Source organism: Cynocephalus volans, chromosome 4 (genome assembly GCF_027409185.1).
Source record: "Cynocephalus volans isolate mCynVol1 chromosome 4, mCynVol1.pri, whole genome shotgun sequence".
NCBI classification, from domain to species: domain Eukaryota; kingdom Metazoa; phylum Chordata; class Mammalia; order Dermoptera; family Cynocephalidae; genus Cynocephalus; species Cynocephalus volans.
In genome coordinates, this window is record NC_084463.1 from 117901798 (window position 1) to 117924414 (window position 22617).

The 22617-nt window shown below is 39.7% G+C and overlaps 1 protein-coding gene across 5 annotated transcripts in view; it reads right to left on the bottom strand.

Moving 5' to 3' along the window:
• Positions 1-22617, bottom strand: part of SERGEF (secretion regulating guanine nucleotide exchange factor) — a 271297-nt gene that overhangs the window by 242180 nt on the left and 6500 nt on the right. For 2 of the 5 annotated variants that reach the window (XM_063094498.1, XM_063094495.1), the window contains exons 4-8: positions 21570-21664; positions 16825-16885; positions 12159-12272; positions 9383-9445; positions 4013-4171 (exon numbers count right to left, since the gene is read on the bottom strand). In XM_063094498.1, the coding sequence (XP_062950568.1) occupies positions 4013-4171; positions 9383-9445; positions 12159-12272; positions 16825-16885; positions 21570-21664 (492 nt within the window). The remainder of the gene's footprint in view (positions 1-4012; positions 4172-9382; positions 9446-12158; positions 12273-16824; positions 16886-21569; positions 21665-22617) is intronic. The other 3 variants (XM_063094497.1, XM_063094499.1, XM_063094500.1) reach the window with 3 other exon arrangements.

The window sequence follows — 22617 nt, forward strand, 5'->3', positions numbered from 1 at the left end:
AAGCTGACATAGCTGAGATTCAAACCTTGGTCTGTCTCACTTCAAAGCCCATGTTTCTCTCTACCTTGCCATTTATTCATTCATTCCGCAATGAGTTACTGATCATGTGCCAGGCCTGTGCCAGATGCTAGGGATACAGCCATGAATAAAACAGACACTGCTCTCATGGAATTTACAGTCTAGACATTAAACAAATAAGAAACAAACAGATGCATACAATTATAAATTGGGATGAGTACCATGAAGAATCAATTTTAACAGGTAGAATTACCGATAAGGCCACAAAGATCTTCCAAACTGTTGATAATATAAAAGAGCCACTTGCCTACTGCGTGTAAGTGAAAGACTCTAGGAAACTTCGCCTGTCAGAGTTGGATACTGAGTATTCCTGGCCAGACATGAGCCTTCAGGGCAGAAGCTAGTTCTCAAGCTCAGCACCGACCCTGCTGAAATAGAAGTCTTTCTAAAAGCAACTACTAACTCCTTAACTTACTTACATATCTCAACCTCAGGCAACCATCACTTACGTACACATTTTACAATTAGTTGAGATCTTTCACACAGACTCATTCATTTGAACCACAAGGCAGCCCTGTGCAGAATACAGGTAGGTTTTAATATCTCATTTGAGAGATGAGGAAACTGAGGCCTAGATGGTGAAGTGACTTAATCAAGGTAACCAAACTAGGAAGGCACCCAGATCTGCCATCCAGCTCTCTCTAGAAGTACCTCTGGCCAGGAAATCATGAATCTCTGATGAGATAGCTGCAGGTCACTGAGCCTGGATAAAGTCACTCAGGAGTCCCATAAAATTCCTAAGAACAATGATCAGGGACATTAAGCAGCTTGGGATAGGTTTCTAGAATGCAGCACCACCAGCCTGAGACACAGGTACTCTTGCCAACTCTCCCAGATTAGAACAGGTTCTCCTGGACTCTTTCCAAGTGCCTCTGACTAACAGAGAAAAGTATTTTTCCATCGCAAACACTGCAGGCAGGCACCAGACTCCTGAGAGGGGAGGGCAGAGAACACATCCCATATTCCCATATAGATGATCGGTAAAGTTACTTTGATACCATGTGAACTGCCCTAGCTAAGCACCTATCACTGGAGAAATCAGTCTTGGACAGCATTTCTCAGTCTTGACACTACTAACATTTGGGGTTGAATAATTCCTTGTTGTGGGGGCTGCCCTTGCATTGCAGAATGTTTAGCAGCATCTCTGGCTTCAACCCATTAGATGCCAGTAGCATCTGTGCATAGACTCTTTTTTTAGTCAATATCACACAACTAATGCCTCCCAGAATGAGACTGACAGCAGCCTCTGTGCTGATTTGTCCTGCAAGTGTGTCCCAGGAACAATTCACCACTGGAGCTTGTGACAATTACTAGAGTCCAATAACTCCTTGTTCCACTAATGAGCTGCTTCTGACCCTGTGAGGAAATCTTGTTCCCATTAATGTGAGCAGCTGAATCTGATTAAACAGAAGCCCTGGGTGTTTCTTCTCAATGACACCAGGTCAGGACAAGGGCTTTCACTGCTGCTAGGAGGGAACACAAAATTGGTGAATCAAATAGCAGGAGACTCCCATTTACCCAAAATCTGGTACAACAACCAGGATACTCAAACACCCCAGCTCTTAACCATTCCGGACTTAGGAGAAAGGGGAAAGTGACAATGTACATAAACAAGCGATCTAAATTAACAAGTTAATTAAACAGCTGAAATGTTACCAAAAAATAATGCTCTGAGTGGAGGTGGAGACCTGAAGCTAAGCTCCAGAGCAGCTGGGGTGACTCAGACAGTATCAGGGATGTGGGTTCCAACCTCCCACCCCAAGGGCTGGGCTGCCGGCCCAGACGTGGGAATCAGCATCAGTTACAATGCTTCAAAGCTAAAATCAAAGAAGCAACATCTTTGAGTCTTTATTAGTCAGCTACCTAACTAGTTAAAGGGTTTACTGACAGACTCAAACAAACTCATTACCATTTGGTAGTAAGTATACTTTACTGCACTGCAGTTCTTTAAAGGCTGACTAACCACGAAACGCCTACCTGTTAACACCAGTTACTCAGACTACCACTAGTTTCTATGCTACTTTTGCATTTCGTACTTAGCTCTACTGTTGCACATCTCATACTGTAATGTACTGAATCTGACTGCAGGTCTCTCTCTCCTAGTGGACAGTAGACTCCTTAAGGGAAAGATTTACATCTAGTACAAGGCATCGTACACAAACAGACCTTCACCATTTGTATGACAGATAGATGGTAGGTAAATTTTTCTATCTCTGTGTTCTGAGACTTAAGCCTATCCACACATTCCAGTGAAAAGGCATTGCCCATTTCTTTTCTCCTTTGTGTCTTCAAGGTTTAATTTGCTCAATAAGTGCCCAGTAAACATTACCTGATTTGGTTGGACTCCCAAATCCAAGAAGACAGATTGAAGCCTTCTTTTCATGAATCAGTGAATTCCAGGAAAGAGGCCAGAAACCCTAGCTGTCTATTCTGCCTTATGAGTATATGAATTTGAGTATCTTTAGCCTCTTTTAACTAGAAACAGTTTGATGCAGAAAAATGAGTACATTCTGATAGGCAGTGGCAATATAGAAGTGAACAAGACTATGGTGGCTTCCCTTACAGAACGTATTGTCTGGAGAAAAAGACAGATATCAACAATTACACAAATAAGCAGCTACTATGCTCTTTAAGAAAACCTTCTGTAGACTGGCCCAATCTTCAAGCAGTCTCAACCTCTTTGATGAGAGTCATGATTTTCTTCCAAATGAATGACACGCTTCCTGTTCAGCATCTTCAGAAGTGGTCATATGGAAAGTTTATTATACACCTTTGTTACATAGGCGTCTATTCCAAAATGATGGTAAAATTTTTTTACAAGCATCATAGATATGGATGCTCGTAAGTCTATGTTTGTGAAAACCCGTAAAAGCCAGAAACTCCTAGAAAAACAGTCACCAGGTATTTAGTAGTCTATAGATGTGTGTGTAGCTAGCAAGTAAGCAGGACAAGAGTATGCAAGGGGACTCCTGAGAACCCCTGAAGTTCGGAAGGCCTTGACATGATAATAGAGCTTAAGAATTACAAACTGTCTGGGGAACTCTGTGTAAGTCAGCAGGAGCTCTAGGAAAGCAAGGATTAAGAAACTGCATAAAAAACAAAATCTGAGAACAAAGTCAGGAAGAGGAAGGCTAAAAAGGAGGACTACCCTAAGAGAAAGGTGAGAAACAGATGAAAGCTCAAAAAAAAAAAAAAAAAAAAATTCCAAAAGCTATATGGCATAACATCTGAGGGGTTATATGAGATGTCTGAATCGATGTACATAGTTTATTAGGGTAAATAAAAGTTTACATACATATATAAACTTACATACATTTATATATGCATACACACACACACACACACACACACACACACACACACAATTTTTTTTTTTTTGGCTGACCAGTACGGGGCTTTGAACCCTTGACCTTGGTGTTATATGTCACGCTCTAACCAACTGAGCAAACCAGCCAGCCCTGGGTAAATAAAGTTTAAATCAGAATACCATGCTACCTATGTCTCAAAGTAATACTCCTGTGTCAATCTTGAAATATGTATCTGTAACTTAACAATTTCTGATGCTTTTAATTTAGACAGGTGGAAATGCAAATAGAGTCATCTCTTCAGCTATGACAAGGCAAGAACTCCCTGACAACTTGGACAAATTTTTGGGTGGTGCTTGCTACAGTGGATTCCTTCTCAAAACCTTATGGACTTTTAGAACCGGAAGGAGTTAACCTAACCCAAACTTGCCTTCTTGGGTATAAACCTGTGATCCAGAGAGAAAAAGCCACATATCTGGCTAAGGGAAGAATGAGACCCCAAGGTCCTCCCCTTTCTAGTCCTTAAAGCTTTTTATCAATGAAAATCCTTAACTGAAGCATTCATAGCTGTTTAGACAGCTGACCCCTAGCTGCTCTTACCAACTGCAAATTCTCTGCTGCTCTCTCACCTGTCTGAGCAACAAGGTGTGTCCACCCACTCCAGACTGCAGTGACCTTTTCATTCTGAAAACAACGAGCTTCTATTTTCTGGGGCATAGGAAGGAAAGCTGCCTGGGTAGCCAGTTGCCCATGCTTGTTGCTTCCCCAAACGTACAGCTCTCCTGCATCTTAAAAAAACAGAAAGGGAAAAAAGAGGTGAGTCCAAAATGATGGAAAATAACACAAGTCTGGAAAATAAGTGGTTAAAAGAAGTTGCTTTGTACTTACACTACAATACTGAGTGGAACCAAGCAGGATACAAAATTCACATGTAGCATAATAACACAGAAGACTTTTTAGATTCTACACATAGGAAACAAGACCAAATGTCCTTAATAGTTTAAAGAATAAGAATGTGTGACTCTTTTCTTTTTCACTCAACAAATATTTATTCCACAACTACTATGTGTGAGACATGTTTCCCTATTTTCTACGTTTTTAAAATACATGCTTACATTACCTTTTGCTAGAAAAAAAAGTTTTAAAAACAAGAGGTTAAAAGATATATTACTTAAGCTTGAACTTTTTAAACATAATATTTCACTGCATGCCCAGAGAATATAATGCTACCACATCACACCTGTGCAGTACTTCAGATCATTTCAACCTCACAATAATCCTGTGATAAAGCAGGAATGTGACTGACTAACATTGTGATTCAATAGAAACTGAGAGAATTCAGAGTCAATTGACTCTAGCTTCTGTTCCTGGATCTGCTAACTAGCTATTGACCTTGGACAAATCACTTCCTCTCTAAGCCTTAATCCAGGAGAAAATTGGAAGAGAAGGCAGACAAATTGGTCTAGAAGAGCAGACAATATGACCGATGACATTGGTAACAAGACTGGTGGGCAACAGTGGGAAACCAGAGAACACATGCCTGACAAAAAGGCATTCACATTCAGAAATGTTTTTTAAATGAAAGCCAAACAAAATGAGACCATGTACTATAATTTACCCTATGGTTGTCAGTTTCTAATTCCTCAAAGGAGCTCTAAAAGCTTTCCCAACTCTAACATTCTAAGCTTCTACAACTGTACTCTATAATACAGTAGTCACTAGCCACTTGTGGCTATTGAACACTTGAAATCTGGCTAGTCCAAACTGAGATATAAGTGAAAGACACACAATGAATTGCAAAGATTAACTGCAAAAAAAAAAAATGTGTCACTTATTAATAATTTTTATATGGATTACACGTTGAAATAATATTTTGGATATAACGGATTAAGTAATATACTATTAAAATTAATTTCACCTGTTTCCTTTTACTTTTGAAATGTGGCTCACATTATATTTCTATTAGACAGCACTGTTTTAGAAGATAAATTAATCAAGCCTGGAAGATGTTAAATGACTTTTCAAGATCACATAGCTAATAGGGAGTCAAGTGGAGACAAGAAGCCAGGTCTTCTGCTTCTGCTGCATTTTATAACCTCCCAATAATGCTTTTTAGTATTGCTTGTCCTAGTGTTACTGGACAGCAGTTTTAGGTTCTTGGTTAAACCGTGAAGAATCTTCCACAGGACCGAGAGGAGTCTGCATCACAGTGAGCACCCATTCAGAGAAAGGTAGAAGGACAGGCAGTTGAAACATTCAAGCAGTAGGGCTTTATTGCAAAGCAAAAGTACACGCAGAAGGGTGCACAAGCATCCTTACGAGTAAGGAATGTGCTATGGATTCTTAGGGTGAGGGTTTATATGTTGTTCTGCGACAGGAGTGTTTCTCTGTCCTAACTAAGGAGAGGAATATTCTATCGTGAGGGAGGATCTGAGGTAATTAAGGTCTAACAGGCTTATATAAGTTTGCATAAACTTCCTATCATGCGTCACTGAGCTTCTGAAGTTTTTGGTCATGTACAGTGGGATCATTTTCTCTTCACTTTGCCCTTTTTGGTCTAGTCTGCACTTCTGTTCCTCCTAGTTCACAGGCGATGCAGTTTTTTAGGGTTTTAAGTTTCTGTTCAAAAACCACAAAGTTCAAGGTGTAGCATGCTGATTGGTAGAGTGGTTAAGCTGTCGTCAGCTCATTATGGGTTCATTAACTGCAGAACAAGAAGGTGGCCAGTGCCAATCCGGTCTGAATATTTATGAGCAGCCTCCCTGGGGCGTGTCCCTATTCTATCCTCCCTCACTAGGGCAGTCTGGTATATTCCTCAAAACTGATCAAAAGCCAAACAGTATCATTAAAGGGCATTAGACCAAAGGTTCAGGAGTCTCCACTTAAGTCCCAACCACTTCTCAACCCACTGTTTGACACTGGGTACATCACTTCACATTCTGGGCCTCTGTTTCCTCTACTCCAAAATGAAGGAGTGTAAATCAGTGACCCAAGTCACACAGGTGACCCTGCAGCATTGACATTCTACAGTTCTATGAAGTAAATTTGGTCTATTTCATGCCCAGAGAGAGGGCAACCTCCCTGGACTTCATCAGGGTGTGCAAAGTATAAGGACCCCTTACAAGAGGGCAAAGAAGCCCCCTCAGCAAAGTATCAATCCATTAAATGGACTGGTAAGCTACAAAAAGGCCATTGATGAGGAAGCCTGTGTTTGTAATAAGCCTTTGTTTATTTTAGTACATCTAAACCATCTTTTTGAAAGACAAACTGTCTTCCACATGAGAATCATTACACTGTTGCATCAGTAAGTAAAATTAAATTCTGCTGCAATGCCAAATAGTTACATAATCTATGACTCCAGAGAAAAGGTCTAAAGAGCACTAAAAAAATCCAATGTGTAACAGCTTGAACTAGATGAGGAAAGAGGGCTATTAATCTTGACAATTTTTAACTCACTTTCAAAATATCAAAAACTAATTCACTTTGTAAATATACTAAAAATCACTAAACTATACGTTAAAATGGTGAATTTTATAGGTGAATAACATCTCAAAAAAAAATTCAACATCTATGTATTAAAAACACCATAATAAATGTTCTCTACATATGTGTGATGTTATGAAATATATACTTGGTACTTATTCCTTCTCCTGGCATACAACTCCTAAACTTCTTAGAATCTCCAAAGTGATGTCTTTTTGCATGCTAATGAGCTGACTAATGGCTGGCAGCCCCTAGGTAGATTCAAGATGGAGGCTGGTTACATGAAAGACCAAGGCAGGATTTAGAGGATAGGGATTTTCTGTCCCATACCCCAACCTCTGGGGAGGGGAGAGGGGCTGAAGGTTAAGTTGTTTACCAATTGCCAGGGATTTAAACAATCTTGCCTATGTAATGAAACCTCCATAAAAACCTAAAAGGACAGGGTTTGAAGAGCTTCCTGATAGCTGAACATGTGCAGGTTTCTGGAAGGTGTCATGCCTCTTCCCCCATACCTCACCCTATGCATCTCTTCAGCTGTATCCTTTGAACTATCCTTTATAATAAACCAATAAATATAAGTAAGTGTTGCCCCGAGTTCTGTGAGCAGCTCTAGCAAATTCATCAAACCCAAAGAAGGGGTCATGTGAACCCCAATTTGAGGCGAGTAGGTCAGAAGTTCTGGGGGCCTGGATTTGCGAATGGCATCTGAAGTCTTGGTGGACAGTCTTGGGGGACTGAGTCCTAAAACTGTGGGATCTGATGCTATCTCTAGGTAGATAAGAGTCAGAATTAAACTGAATTACAGTACACGTTGCTGGTGTCTGCTGCAGAATTGCTTAGTGTGTGGGGAAAGAAAAACCACACATTTGGTCACAGAAATCTTCTGTGTTGATTACGGTTCAGTGAGTGTATAGTAAAAAAAAACTTTGGTTTGTTTATTCTTATATATTCTCAGTATGAAATAATAAATTTACAAATTACAAGATTTTTTAAGATGATGTTAGCAAGCAATTAGACAATCTCTAGGTTTACATAATGTTAGTCATTTCAAATTAGTACAAAGGAGAAACACTTCCTAATCCACCCTTATTCTCAGAAAAGAATGCCTTCCCCATTCCTCATTTACTGTTGGGCATGAACAAATCACTTCTCACCCTGGGGTTTCTAATCCTTACTCTATAAAAGGAAAGGTGGGACCAGATGCCCAGTGGAGACCCTTATAGTTGGTATTCATTTCAACTCAATGCTTTTAACAAACATGTAAATCTACTTAATATGAGATACAGTCTAAAAGTGGTGCTTCTTTTGATAGCTGGTTGTTTTAAATTCATTAAATAAATCATCTGTGGCTCAGAATCTGTAAAGTATTTAAACTCTCACACTATGGCTCTGAAAACAATAACAGTTTCTCAGTTGGACTACATTGCAAATTTGATGAAGAATGCATGCCATGATTAATTTACATATATTATGGACAAACCTGAATTTGCACATAAAACACTATGTATGAAAGCCCCTCCTCTTTTCTTAAAAAATGTAATGCATTCAACACTGTGAGGGGTCTTACCAAAATAAATCTCTCAGACGTATAGTCTCCAATCTACCAGCAGGGGTCAGAGCATCTGGGTTAAAGGGAAGGGTTAACCTTCACTTTCAAGAAAATGTTGCTTTGCCTTGTAAGAAAAAGTTACTAGGAAAATTTATACACTATTACTTGGGCATGTCAAATGGATGAATGGACACACCCAAATAGAGAAATATAGTATGAGTTTAAAAAAAAGAACAGATAAGATAGAAAAATAGATAAAAGAGGTAGATAAATTAGAGAAATAAGTAACAATATATATAACAGATTAGAGAAATATATATATATATAAATATACACATATGTAGATACATAGATTAGAAAGATACAAAGATGAAAGATAAATAAATAGAAAGATATACAGGTAAAGAAACAGAGCAGATAAATACAGAGAGAGCAAAGAAGGAGATAAATAAATGGATTAGAAAGAAATAGATGGATAAAATAGGTTAGTTTGAGATTAAACAGCTAGAGAATATAGATAGGTAGAAAGCTTAGATAGTTATATTAGACACTGAAATGGATTATATGTATAAGAAAGCAACATGTTATACACAAATTTACTGTTCAGAAAAAAAACTTTCCTGTTGATTATATGATTTGACAATGACAATTACCTTGAAAGATACTCTTATCCCTATTGTATAGTTGACAAAACAAAATCAAAGGAAAAGGAAGTGAGCCTGTGTTTGATGTGAATGCTTTATATGTATATCATATTTAATTCTCATAACTACCTACAAAGTATTTTACAGACAAGGAGATGGTCTCAAAAAGGTAACATAATTTGCCTAAGTTCATACCTGTTGTGACATCAGAATTCTGGCTCCAAAGTCTATGACATTCCCTCTTTATCTCGATATCACCACTTTAGGCGGTTATGTACAGAATTCTGTATGGCACGCAAAACTGTGAAAGAGCTAGTACCTACCTGTTAATGCAGCTGAGTGGTCTGAGCCAGCAAGAACACAGATTGCTTTCGAATTCTCTAGGCCTAAAGGGAAAAAAAAAGTTTCTTCTGTTGAATTACACTTAGAACAAACTGGGCAGAAAGGATACTCTCAGCCAGCACCCTTTGAGCATGAGGAGAAAACTCTCAGCCAGTGCAGGCAGGTCTGAGTTAGCAATACTGGCCAAGAACTTGGCTGCCATTGTATGCGGACCAGTAACACACCATGGACTTGAACAACTAAGTAAATATACTGAGGATAAAGGATCTGATTCCTCACTATCAGAGAAGGGAGGAAAGGTATAAATATGAAAAGGGGGAAGGCTAGAATGTGATATTGGACTGCCATTGAAGAAATCAGTATAAAGTCATGCTTTCTAGCAGAGACAGATAAACAGATACAGGTGTACGATGCAAAAGTATGCGTGTGTGTGTGTATATTTCCCAGCTCTGTCTGCTACATGGGTCTAGAAGTAATGCCATCTCATAAATTCAGTTGCTGTCATGTGCAGGCAATTAAATACAAACCCAGGCCTCCTAAAAACACACAAGCAGAACTAGATTTTGAACTGCTCTTCTATCTCACAAACAGGGAAAAAAATGGTTTTTACATTTTTTAATCCAGCACTTTTCCTCCCTTAATTACAATGCCTTCACAGACAAGGCATAATCCCAATCAACCCTGCTAGAAGTTGGGTACCTGTGGTAACATGTGGTCTAGCATACATATACATAGTCTTATTCTGTAACTTTTTTTCTGATATTAATTAACTAGTGTCTTAATAAAATGGCCCTCACGTCTTCAAGTATCCTGTGGAATATAATAATAGGACAAGGCAGATATTTCTAGCCACATTCACCAGATTGGAAGTAATGGGTCCCCTAGTGGCCAGGTGAGAGGGGACAGTCATGGTTCCAGCTCCAAAACCTAAGGCAATGAGGTGAACATGGGAGAATGAAAATATAAAGACTTTGAGGATAGAAAGTTGATGATCCATTCTAAAGTCTCATGAGAAAACCCCCCAAATCAACTCTGAATCTAAGCTGTGCTCCAACCAGATCCCAAACAGGTTGTTTAAACTACATAAAACAAAAAACATTCTTTATTCCTTCTAGTTACAGACACTGTACTAAAATATAGAGTAGAATAACACACATTTCCTACTCTTAAAAAGCTCACAATCTTTGGCATATGAGAAAGCTTATAAACAATTCATAACAATACAATACATTGTGCTATCCATGCATGAGAAGAAAACACAATGCAGGATAAAAGAGGAAAGAGGCTTTACTGAGGAAGCTGTATCTCAGGTAGGCCTTGAAAAATTCTTAGGATTTCCCCAGGCGGAACAGGAAGGAAAGGCATTTCAGGCAGAGGTAACAGTTTGCACAAAGGCACAAAGGAATGAGAAAGCAGGATATGCCTAGGGAGCAGTGAATACCTTGATGAAGAAGAAAAAAATGTTTGGGAAGTATGAGTTTATATTATAAATGTTTTCAATGTCATGTGAAGTGGACTATCTGTCCAGCATTCAATATCCTCTTCGCCTTTTCTAAGAGTACCTTCCCTGACTCAACCCATGCGCTTCAAGGAAGTAATTCCACCCCCAGGTGAAGGAAAGAGCCTCCAGGACTTAGAAAAATCAGAATGATCCCAACACCCTTGTACATCATTCCCACTGCAGCCTACTCTTCCCTTTTCTTTCCCCACCCCTCAAAGTCTTTCAGTTTTCCTTCTCCCATGTTCACCTCATTGCCTCAGGTTTTCGAGCTGGAACCCTGACTGTCCCCTCTCACCTGGCCACAAGGGGCCCCATTACTTCCAATTTGGTGAATGTGGCTAGAAACATCTGCCTTGTCCTATTATTATATTCCACCCCTTCCCACCACTCTCAAATATTCCTTTTATATTATGAGCTACAGAAGAGTAGTTAGAGGTTTTCTGTACAGATCTTTCTACAGCCAATCCTCAGTACACTGGGTCATAAAGTAAGAGAGTGAGAGAGGAAGAAAGGAGGAAGAGAAGATAGCGACATGATGCTTTATACAGAGAGAGAAAGGCCAACAAAGAGAATAGAGAGTAGAGAGAGGGAGAGCTGACAGAGAGACAGAGAGACAGAGAGAGAGAAGGAGAAAGTCCTACAGACCAACAGACCTATGGGCAGAACACTTATTACCTACTCCTTATGTTTCCATGCAGAGAGATTTCCCTACGGGAATACTCCTAGCCCCTCACTCTTACTTCTCTTTTGGAAGAGAAAACTGGGCACGTGAAGCACAGTCCTTCTGGGTTCTCCCTTTGGGGTGTGCCTGCCTGCAGAGAGGGTGCACCCTTGTGTCCTCTTAGCCATGCAGTAAGCTTAGCAGGGCAGACACTGTGCAGCTGCTCCAGTGCCCAGTGGGTAAGTTCAATCTGGGATTCAGAATTTAGAGGTTCTCTATTACTACACATTGTTTCCAAACACCTAATCACATCTTCCAACCTTGCTTTTAACATTTCTAGAGCTACCATTTTGACCTCCACCTGGCTGACTTACATCTATCTCTTGATGGGTTCCAAACTCTAGCAGCAAAGAGTGTTGTTTTTACTGGGCCCACAAAAAATTTCAACAAGATTAATACCAATCAACAGAGAGAATTAGACAGGGAGACCAAGAAATAGCAGAAGTAGAAATCCATTTACCCACTTTCTGCATGTCTGTGTCTCTATTCCCTGACAAAGAATAAATATAGGACTAAGACAAAATAAGGGCCTCACCTATTACTCTGCTCGGTTCCTTTGCTGTCAAAAACAATGGGAGAGTCTGCCCAGGACACAATCGTCGCCCAGATGATGCCAAACCAGTCCCCCACTGGAACACGAAGCCACTTGCTTCCCAATGGAGAAGAGAAAACAGAGAAAATGCGTATCAGTATAAAACCAGATTGCTCTTTGAACCTCACAGCTATGGGAAATTACCAGTTCATTCTCAGTTAACATGAGTTTTCCCGACTGGACCTGGCAAAATATCTTTCTTGAGCTTAATGACCAATTATATTTCACAAACAGGAAAAAAAAAAGTTATTCTCACAGCCTACAGGAGACTAAAGAGACACAACAACTAGTGACAACTAGATAGAATGTGGTGTTCTGGACGGGATCTTGGAAGAGAAAATTGGCATGGGGGTTGGGGGAGAGTATTCTGGAGAAGTGCAATTGCTTCAAGGGTTCCTATGACTGATCACAGAGATTACCACCAAGTAATTCACAAATCCAGTCTTCAGGACAATCTAAGACCATCAAAGAAAAATCCAATATGGTAAAACTTCCTCCAAAAATTTCCAGGACACTCCTCCAGAGTCAAATCACTGGAATAACACCTTGTTCACGATTAACCTGAAAACCCAGACTCCAGACTAAATGGAAAAGAACCTCAAGTCCATTCCTCACATTTACTAGATGAGAAAACTGAGGCCCTGAAGAGAGCATGTCATTTGTGCAAGGTGACAGGGAGGTAGTAGCAGAAAAAATGCTAGGACTTAGCTCTCCTAACACCTAATATAGTGCCCTTTCCACTATACCAAGATGAATTCAAAGATTCCTAATTAACAAATAAATACATATTTATCACTGCAAGATAGCTTAAGAGCCTCAGTTTCAGTGGAATGGCCTTTTATTTCCATGTCCACTGAATCTAATTCATGTACCCATTTTCTGAACTTCATACAAACAAATAGATGAAATTCCATGTCCTTGGTCTACAGTCAGATGTGTGCAACTATGATCCATCACCCAATAGCAACATTAAGGTTCTGCTCCTCTAGAAGTATCCTATAACCAACGGTCCTTTAGGCTTTAACAGACAAGCCTGCGTTGTGAAAAATAAGCTATAACCACTGAGCACAATGTGAGCAAAACACAGTGTTGTAATAAAACAAAACTGACAATCTCTTCAACAAATAAATTGCCAGGGGGAAAAAAAATATAGATTAAAAGAGACTTCAGATATCTAATAAGGGGTTAATATCCAGGATATACAGATAACTCCTAAAACTCAACAAACAAGAAAACACCTGATTAAAAAGTGGGCAAAAGACTTGAATAGACATTTCTCCAAGACAACATATGAATGGCCAATAAACACATGAAAAGATGTTCACCATAACTACTCATTAAGGAAATGCAAATCAAAACCACAAAGAGATACCACCTCACACTCATTTGGATGCTACTATCAAAAAAATAGAAAATAAGTTTTGGTGAATTTGTAGAGAAATTAGAGCCTTTGTGCACTGTTGGTAGGAATGTAAAATGGTACAGCCACTGTAGAAAACAATATGGTAGCTCCTCAAAATATTAAAAATAGAATTACCATATGATCCAGCAATTCTACTTCTGGGTATATATCCAAAAGACTTGAAATTGGGATCTGGAAGAGATATCTGTACTCCCATGTTTATTGCAGCATTATTCACAAAAGCCAAAACATGGAAGCAACCCAAGTGTCCACTGACAGATGAATGGATAAAGAAAATATGATACATACATACAATGGAATATTATTTTGCCTTAAAAAAAGAAGGAAAATGAGGGCCAGCCCGTGGCTCACTCAGGAGTGTGGTGCTGATAATACCAAGGCCACGGGTTCGGATCCCTATATAGGCATGGCCGGTTTGCTCACTGGCTGAGTGTGGTGCTGACAATACCAAGTCAAGGGTTAAGATCCCCTTACCGGTCATCTTTTTTAAAAAAAAAGAAAAGAAGGAAAACGGTCATGGACAAATCTGGATGATATTATTCTAAGTGAAATAAGGCAAAAACAGAACAAATACTGAATAATATCACTTATATAAGGTATCTATAATAGTCAAACTCACAGAAGCAAAGAATACAATAGTGGTTGCCATAAACTAGGGGACAGGGGAAATAGCTGTTTTTCAACGGGTATAGCTTCAGCCATGCTACATGAATAAGTTCTAGAGACCTGTGTAGAAGAGTGCCTACAGTTAACAATACAATACTGTGCACTTCAACGGTTGTTAAGAGGGTAGATCTCATGTTTTAAGTGTTCTTGCCATAAACACACACACACAAAATCCAAAGAGACACAAGGAAACCTTGGGAGGTGTTGGATACATCTATTATCTTGATTATAGTGACAGTAATACATGTATTTGCATATGTCCAAACCCATCAAATTATACACATGAAATACACACAGTTCTTTCTATATCAATTATGCCCCAATAAAGCTGTTTTAAAAAAAAGAAAAGAAGGAGCCAGCCTGTGGCTCAATTGATAGAGTGTGTTGCTGATAACACCAAGGCCACTGGTTCGGATCCCTGTATAGGGATGGCCGGTTAGCTCACTTTGGAGAGCGTGATGCTGACAACACCAAGTCAAGGGTTAAGATTCCCTTACCGGTCATCTTTAAGAAAAAAAAAAAGAAAAGAAAGACTAGCAATTACACAAAATTGTAAGAAGGGGAGAAATAAACAAATGATAGGCAATTCTCCTGCCTTGCTGATTTCTGAGAGAAGAACCTGCTTACAAAAGTGTAATCTCTGCCTTACAACTCAGCAATCACACTCCTGGGCATTTATCCCAGAGAAATAAAAATTTATGTTCATATAAAAACCTGTCCACAAGCGTTTATAGTAGCTTTATTAATAATAGCCCCAAACCGGAAACAACCCAGATGTCCTTCAATGAGTGACTGCTTAAACAAACTGTGGTTTTTATGGACTGAACTGTGTCTCCCCAAAATCCAGATGTTGAAGCCCTAACTATATTTGGAGATAGGGCCTACAACAAGGTAATAAAGGTTAAATGGGGTCGTATGGGTGAGGACTTAATCTAATAGGACTGGTGTTCTTATAAGAAGAGGAAGAAACACCAGAAATCTCTCTCTCTTCACAGGCCATGTGAGAACACAGCAAGAAGGTGGCCATGAAAAGCCAGGAAGAAAGGTCTCACCAGAAACTAATTCTGACAGCACATTAATCTTGGACTTTTAGCCTCCAGAATGGTGAGAAAATTAATTTCAGTTGTTTAAGCCATTCAGTCTGTGGTATTGTTATGGAGCCCAAGCAGACTAACGCATGGCACATCCATACCACAGACTACTATTCAACAATAAAAAGAAATAAATTATTAATAAACACAACTTGGATGAATCTCCAGGGAATTATGCTGAGTAAAAAAACCCAACTCTAAAAGATTTTATACGGTCTAACACCATTTATATAACATTTTTGAATTGACAACATTATAGAGACGGAGAACAGAAGAGTGGTTGCCAGGGGCTAAGAAGGAGGTAGGGGCAGGGGCCGGCCTGTGGCTCACTCGGGAGAGTGCGGTGCTGATAACACCAAGGTCCCGGGTTCGGATCCCATATACGGATGGCTGGTTCACTCACTGGCTGAGCGTGGTGCTAACAAGAAGGAGGTAGGGGCAGTTAGAAAGTGAGATGGCTATGAAAGGGCAACATGAGGGATCCTTGTAGTCATGGAACTGTTCTGTATCTTAACTGTATCAATGTCAACATCCTGGTTGTACTATTGCACTAAAGTTTTGAAAGATGTTACCACTGGGAGAAACTGGGAAAAGAACACTGCAGGTCTATTTTATTTTTTATAACTGCATGTGAATCAACAATTATCTCAAAACAAAAAGTTTAATTTTTTTTAAAAAGTATAATAACACTAAGCTTCTGGAGACCATCAGCACAGTGCCACACTGAACTCTTCCTCACCTCCTCTCTCGCTTCTTCACTCAACAAATGGACTCACCAAGCACTTAAGCTTCGGCTGCCACAACCGTTTAGTGCTGTCCTTCAGCCCAAAGGAGTGAGAGTAGAAAAATGAAAAGGGGAGAGATAAAAGGGTCACTGCTCTCCCACATGCCACCTCCCCTCTCCACCTCACACATAACATCGGTCCTATCACCCACCCACAATAAGGCGGCAAGCTCACTTGAAGCTATTAAATTAATAAACATTAAAAATCCACTAGGAAGACAGTGCAGTTCACCACAAAGAATGTGGGCGTTGGAACCCAGACCATCCCAGACTCTGATCCCAGCTCTACCTCTTAATACCTTATCCCCTGCATAACCTTACACAAGTGCTTTAACCTCTCTGGGCCTTAGTTTCTTCATATATAAAAATTTAACTCACATCACTTCCTGGTTGTGAGGTTTAAATGAGGTAATAAATCAACAGAACCTAGCACCATGCCTAGAACTTAAAGAGCTAGAAGACATCATTTCCTTCCTCCCTACCTGCTACAGCCTTTCCCACATGACTTCTGCCTTATGTTCCCTCCTTTTAATCAGAACCATACAACAGCAGAACCCTTTGAAATACTCCTTAAAGGTTTTTTCTCCTAAAGCTTGGCTCCTCTTTATTACATGCCTTTTTAGAAAATAAACGCAAAATGATTACCTGTAGCACCTAATGCGTGCCTCAGCCCAGCAGCAATACAAACAACCTTCTCTTTCAGGAGCTGTCAAAATAAAGAAAAGGATTTAAATCTCAGAATTATTCATTTACAAAATTTTGTGTAATTTATGACCAAATGCAATGCAGCATGGTCCTCCTTATGTATATGACTGGTTTAAAGCGCCCCCCCCCACACACATTTCAACCCATAAATACCTCTACATTTATCCCTAAAAGAAAAAAGCCTTTTTAAAATACCATATCATAATACCCTCTCAGGGTTGGAAGGGTCTTCCAGTCCAGGAGCTAGTAAATGTTTTCTGTAAAGGGCCAGATAGCAAATATTTAGACTTCACAGGCCATACGGTTTCTGTCACCCTACACATCTCTGCCATTGTAATACAAAAGCAGGTATAGACCTTATATAAATGAATGAGCATGGCTGTGCTCCAACAAAATTTTATTTACCAAGGGCTCTGGTTTTCCTACCCCTGATCCAGTCCAATTGCTATCCAATGCTAGAAACCCCTCCACAACATCCCACCAAGTGGCTGTCCAACCCCTGCCGAACACCTACCTCCAGTGACACAGGGCTCATCACCTCCTCAGGTGCCTGTTCCATCTCTGCATAGTCCCATTTATTTCTTTAGGTGGAGCCAAACCTATCTGCCTGTAGCTTCTGACAGCGCTTTCCAAATATTTGAAGACAGTTGTCATGTCCTCTCTGAGACATCTTGTGGTGGTTTTAAAAATAGGTCCTTCAATTCTTTGATACTCCTCCCTTCAAGATGTGGAGCTTAATTTTAATGCCCTCCCCTTGTGTGGGCTGGACTTAGTGACACGCTTCTAATGAAAAGAATAAAGAAGCAATGAGTCACTCAGAGACTAGGTGATAAAAGGCACTAAGGCTTTCTGCTTGGTATCTCTCTCTGTCTCTCTCTCAAAAATCATAGTCCCATAGACAGGAGGCCCACATGGCAAGGAAATGAAGCCTCCTGCCAACAGTCACATGACAGAGCCTGGAAATGGATCCACCAGCCCAGTTGAGCCTTCAAAGACAGCATGCAGACCCAGCTGACATCCTGACTGCAACCTCATGAGAGACCAACTAAGCTGTTCCTAGATTTCTAACCCTCAGAAACTGGAGATAATAAATGTTTGTTGTTCTAAGCTGCTTAGTTTTGAGGTAATTTGTTACACAGCAATACATAAGTAATGCAGCTCTCTTCTTTAGGCCAAATATCCCCAGACCCATCAGTCATCATGAGGTCCCAAATTCTCTCCCTTTCCTGGTTTCTCTCCTCTAAATAAGCTCTGGTTGCTCAATCTTTCTCTTTTAAAGGGTCTGTATATGCATCAATCACAGCGCTTTGGGGTTTAATCATTTTTGTTTATTTACAGGTCCACAATGTCTTTCTAAACTTTAGGAACCTCAAGGGCAAAGCCTGAGTCTTATTCACCTTTATGCCCAGGGCCTAAGCACCAAATCCACAACAGTACACAACATCCCAGATGCAGCCTGTCCAGCACAAGGGACAGAACTCTGGCCTTCCTGCTTCTGCAGACTATACTTCTGTCAATGGATTCCTTGATCACATTAGCTTTGGGGAAAATCAAATTTTACTACTAATACAATTTGAACATACTGTCCTTTAAATTTTTTCCTTATTTTTTTTTCCAAAATTAACTTAAGGGCTTTATGTGTGGACTCAGTCTCTTCAACACTATTCATCTCCATCTCTTCCTCTCTGTTCCCACTGCTGCTGCTCTAATTTGGGCCAGGATCATCTCTTGTCTCGATTATTAGCAAGAGTTTCCTAAGTAGTCCTCCTTCGATCCATCCTCCATTTTATCCTATCTGGCCCCTTCCTAACATGCTGTTCTTACCATTTGTTGCTACTATCCTGATTCCCCCCCACCCAATTACTCCACTCTGGCATGTCCACCACTTCTTTATATTCCACCCATACTAAACTGTTACAGTATCCCTAACCCTCCTGTCTTCTACTTATATACCTTTGCTTACATGGTTCCTTCTGCCTAGAATGCTCTTCTTTTGCACCTATTCTCTGCACCCTCCTATCCCAAGCCAGGTAAACTTCTACTCAACTTTTAAGACTTAGCTTAAGCCTATTCTCACCCTCACCTTTCCCTAGGGAAGACTTTAACACTCTCTCCCTTGGGGCTATACATGCATCTATCATAGGTCTAACATGCTATTGCATTTAGGTATTTATGTGTCTATTATGTACTATTAAACTATAAGACTCTCAAATGCTAGGACAGATTTGATTCACCTTTGTCTCTACTGCTTAAACACAGTTCCTACACACAATAGTTGCTATTAAATAAATGAATGAATTTCTAGTATATTTCACTTTGGCACATTCCTCCCATTATTCCACAGAATGCCTGTCAAAATATTTTCACTTCCTGGCACTGTCATCCAACATATTTTAACCATTTTTCCTCTCTGTCTTCTTTAATTATATGACTTATAATTAAGCTAAATTAATTATAACATATGTAGGTTCTTACAAGGCCATTTATTACAATTGGGAGTTATAATACTTCCTACATCAGGGACTACAGAGCCTAGACTTCTGTGCAAAGCATGGGAACCATTACCCCAAATAACACGCCAAAGACTAGCAATCGAGTTCAGCAAGATGACAGGAGAAGCCCCAAGCTCTCTCCAGTGAAAACAGATCTCCCAGTCTTACTCAGAGCTTAGGGAAATTACACAGGATTGGGGCAGTTTAGGTGGTGAAACTCATTTTAGATTCTAACATATTTCTTTAATGATTCCATATTCAATTGTGATAATTTACAGTATAGACTTCATAAAAATGTATCCATTTCAAATACAATGCACTGAAAGAGCTCTGAACTAGGGCCAAGAATCCTGTTTAACACTTGTGCCATCCAACACGGTAGCCACTAGCTACATGTGGCCATTGAACACTTGAAATGTAATTAGACTGAGACACAGTGTAAGTAAAAACTGTACACCAGAGTTCAAAGACTTACTACAAAATAAAGAATATAAAATTACCTCTTTAATAAATTTTATATTGATGCCATGTTAAAATGATAATAGTCTGGATACACTGGATTAGTTAGTTAAAAAGTTATTAAAATTAATTTCACCTACATGCTACAACAGCGATAAAATTTGAAAATACCATTTGAAGTGAAAGAAGCCAGTCACAAAATGCCACATATGCTGTGATTTCACTTACATGAAATACCCAGAACAGGCAAATCCATACAGACGGAAAGTAGATTAGTGGTCACCAGGGGCTGGGGTAGGGGAGAATGGGAAGTGACTGCTATCAGGTACAGTTTCTTCTGGTGGTGATGAAAATGTTCTAAAATTAGATATTAGTGATGGCTGCTCATCTCTGTGAATATACTAAAAACCACTGAATTATACATTTTAAAAGGATGAATTTTATGGTATGTGAATTATATCTCAATAAAGCTTTATTTAAAAAATTAATTTCCATTCCTTTGGATATATAACCAGCAGTGGAATTGCTGGATCATATGGTAGATCTATCCGTAGTTGTTTAAGAAACCTCCATACTGTTTTCCGTAATGGCTGTGCTAGTTTATAGTCCCACTAACAGTGTAAAAGAGTTCCCCTTTCCTGCGTCCCCACCAGAATTTGTTATTCTTGGTCTTTTTAACAATGGCCAATCTAACTGGAGTGAGAAGATATCTCAATGTGGTTTTGAATTGCATTTCTCTGATGACTAGTGATGCTGAGCACTGAAAGGATACCTGCTCTCCTATGTTCAGTGCAGCTCTATTTACAATAACCAAAATATGGAACCAACCTAAGTGTCCATTGAGAAACGACTGAATAAAGAAAATGTGGTATATATACACAATGGAATACTACTCAGCCATAAAAAAGAATGAAATCCTGCCATTTGCAGCAACATGGATGAGTCTGGAGAAAATTATGTTAAGTGAAATAAGCCAGACAAAGAAACAGAAATACAGCATGTTCTCACTCATAACTGGCTGCTAGAAAGGAAGGAAAGGAGGAGGGGGGAGGGAAGAAGGAAGGAGTGAAGAAAAGAGAGTAAGAAAAGACCACAACAATAAGTTGAACTTTCAGAAGGAGACAACAAACCTAAGGATGCTAAGGTTGGGGGAGGGAAGGAGGAGGTTTGGGAAGTGACAGGTTGGGCAAAGGGCATAAAGAAATATCATGATTTGTAAGAATGAATGTGCTAATAATAAATAAAAATTTTAAATAATATAAATTAATTTCACCTGCTTCTTTTTACCCTTTTAAATGGGGCTGCTAGAAAATTTTAAATTACATATGTGGCTGGCATTATATTTCTGTTGGACAGCACTGCCCTATGCCATTTGCCTAGTGTAGTGTCTTTTGGTAAGTCACTTCTATCTGGACCTGTTTCTAACATAGTTCCCATTATTACTAATTTTAGAATTGTAAAATATAATTACTGTCCTTATGAGATGTATTATCTTTACTGTTTTATTTCGCAAAACGTTATAATGTATATGAGGACTAACAGAGGTTTTTCACTCACAACATCCATTCCCCCCAACCTAATTTTTCCCAGACGGACTTATTTTTCAACTCAAATTCCCCTATCCCCATAAGTCTTCAGGGTCCCAGCCAGCCTTTTACTCTGGGTAAGGAAAACCGTAGTGCCTTGAAAACACTGTAACAGGACATGAGCAAGCTAAATATTAACTGTCCTCACCTCAATGACCTGGGGAACCACACATCTTTGAGGCCCATGAGGAACTCCTAATTGGCCAAAAGAGTTGGATCCACATGATAGAACTTGACCATTTTCTGCAAAATACAAGTACATACATTACACATCTAAGAAGTAAGAGATCTGTGAACAAGGGGTAAATGCTGAAGAGTGAGAGGTACAAAAAGGATAAGAGGAGATGGCAGAGATCCTGTGCTTCAGTGCACTCAGACCACGATCCCTGCTTTGAATCCTCTAGGAAAGAAAACACTGGGCACCAGGCTAAGTGTTCTACGCAGATTATCTATTACATTATCTCATTAACAACAGATTATCTGTGTAGAACAGTTAGCCTGGCGCCTAGTATTAGGATGGGAGGATACTTATTCCCCTCTTTTCATGTTTCCATGTGACAGAATTTTCACTGCTGTAACACTCCAGCCCTTTCTCCCTGCCCTTCCCCATACTCACTGCTTTCTAGGGGACAAAGGGTCACCTAACAAATTGGTGAGTTTCGGAGAAGGGACAGGACATGTATGGCTTGGCACCTTCCCCTCAGGCATTCTGGGCTGACACATAGTAAGGGCTTCCCCTGTGGGGAAGGCCTAGAGTTTGGGGGGTAAGTTTGGACCAAAGGAGTGTTAGAACCATTTGGCCTCACAATGAACCCTGTCCTCCAATTTAGCCTATATCAGTGAAAAAGCCAATAGTTTGATGTCCAACTCTGACTGCTCTGTGCCTTTCTCACAATTGGTTCCAAATGTGAGCAGGAAATAGCATGCTACTCATTAAATCCCTACAACCTCTATTGAATCCTCACAATCTCAGGCCCACAATAAGAATTTCATAAATGATGGCTATTATGTAGATTCTAATGAGTACTATCAAATACACATATTGCAGAACCCCTCTGCAGAAGAGAAATGGTGACACCTAAGCAGGATCTGAGAGCTGGGATAAAAGTTCATCGAGAGACAAGAGGAGTTGTTCTATGCAGAGAGAAGGGCATGTACTCTTTAGTATTACAAGAAAGAAAAGCATGAGGAGTGTA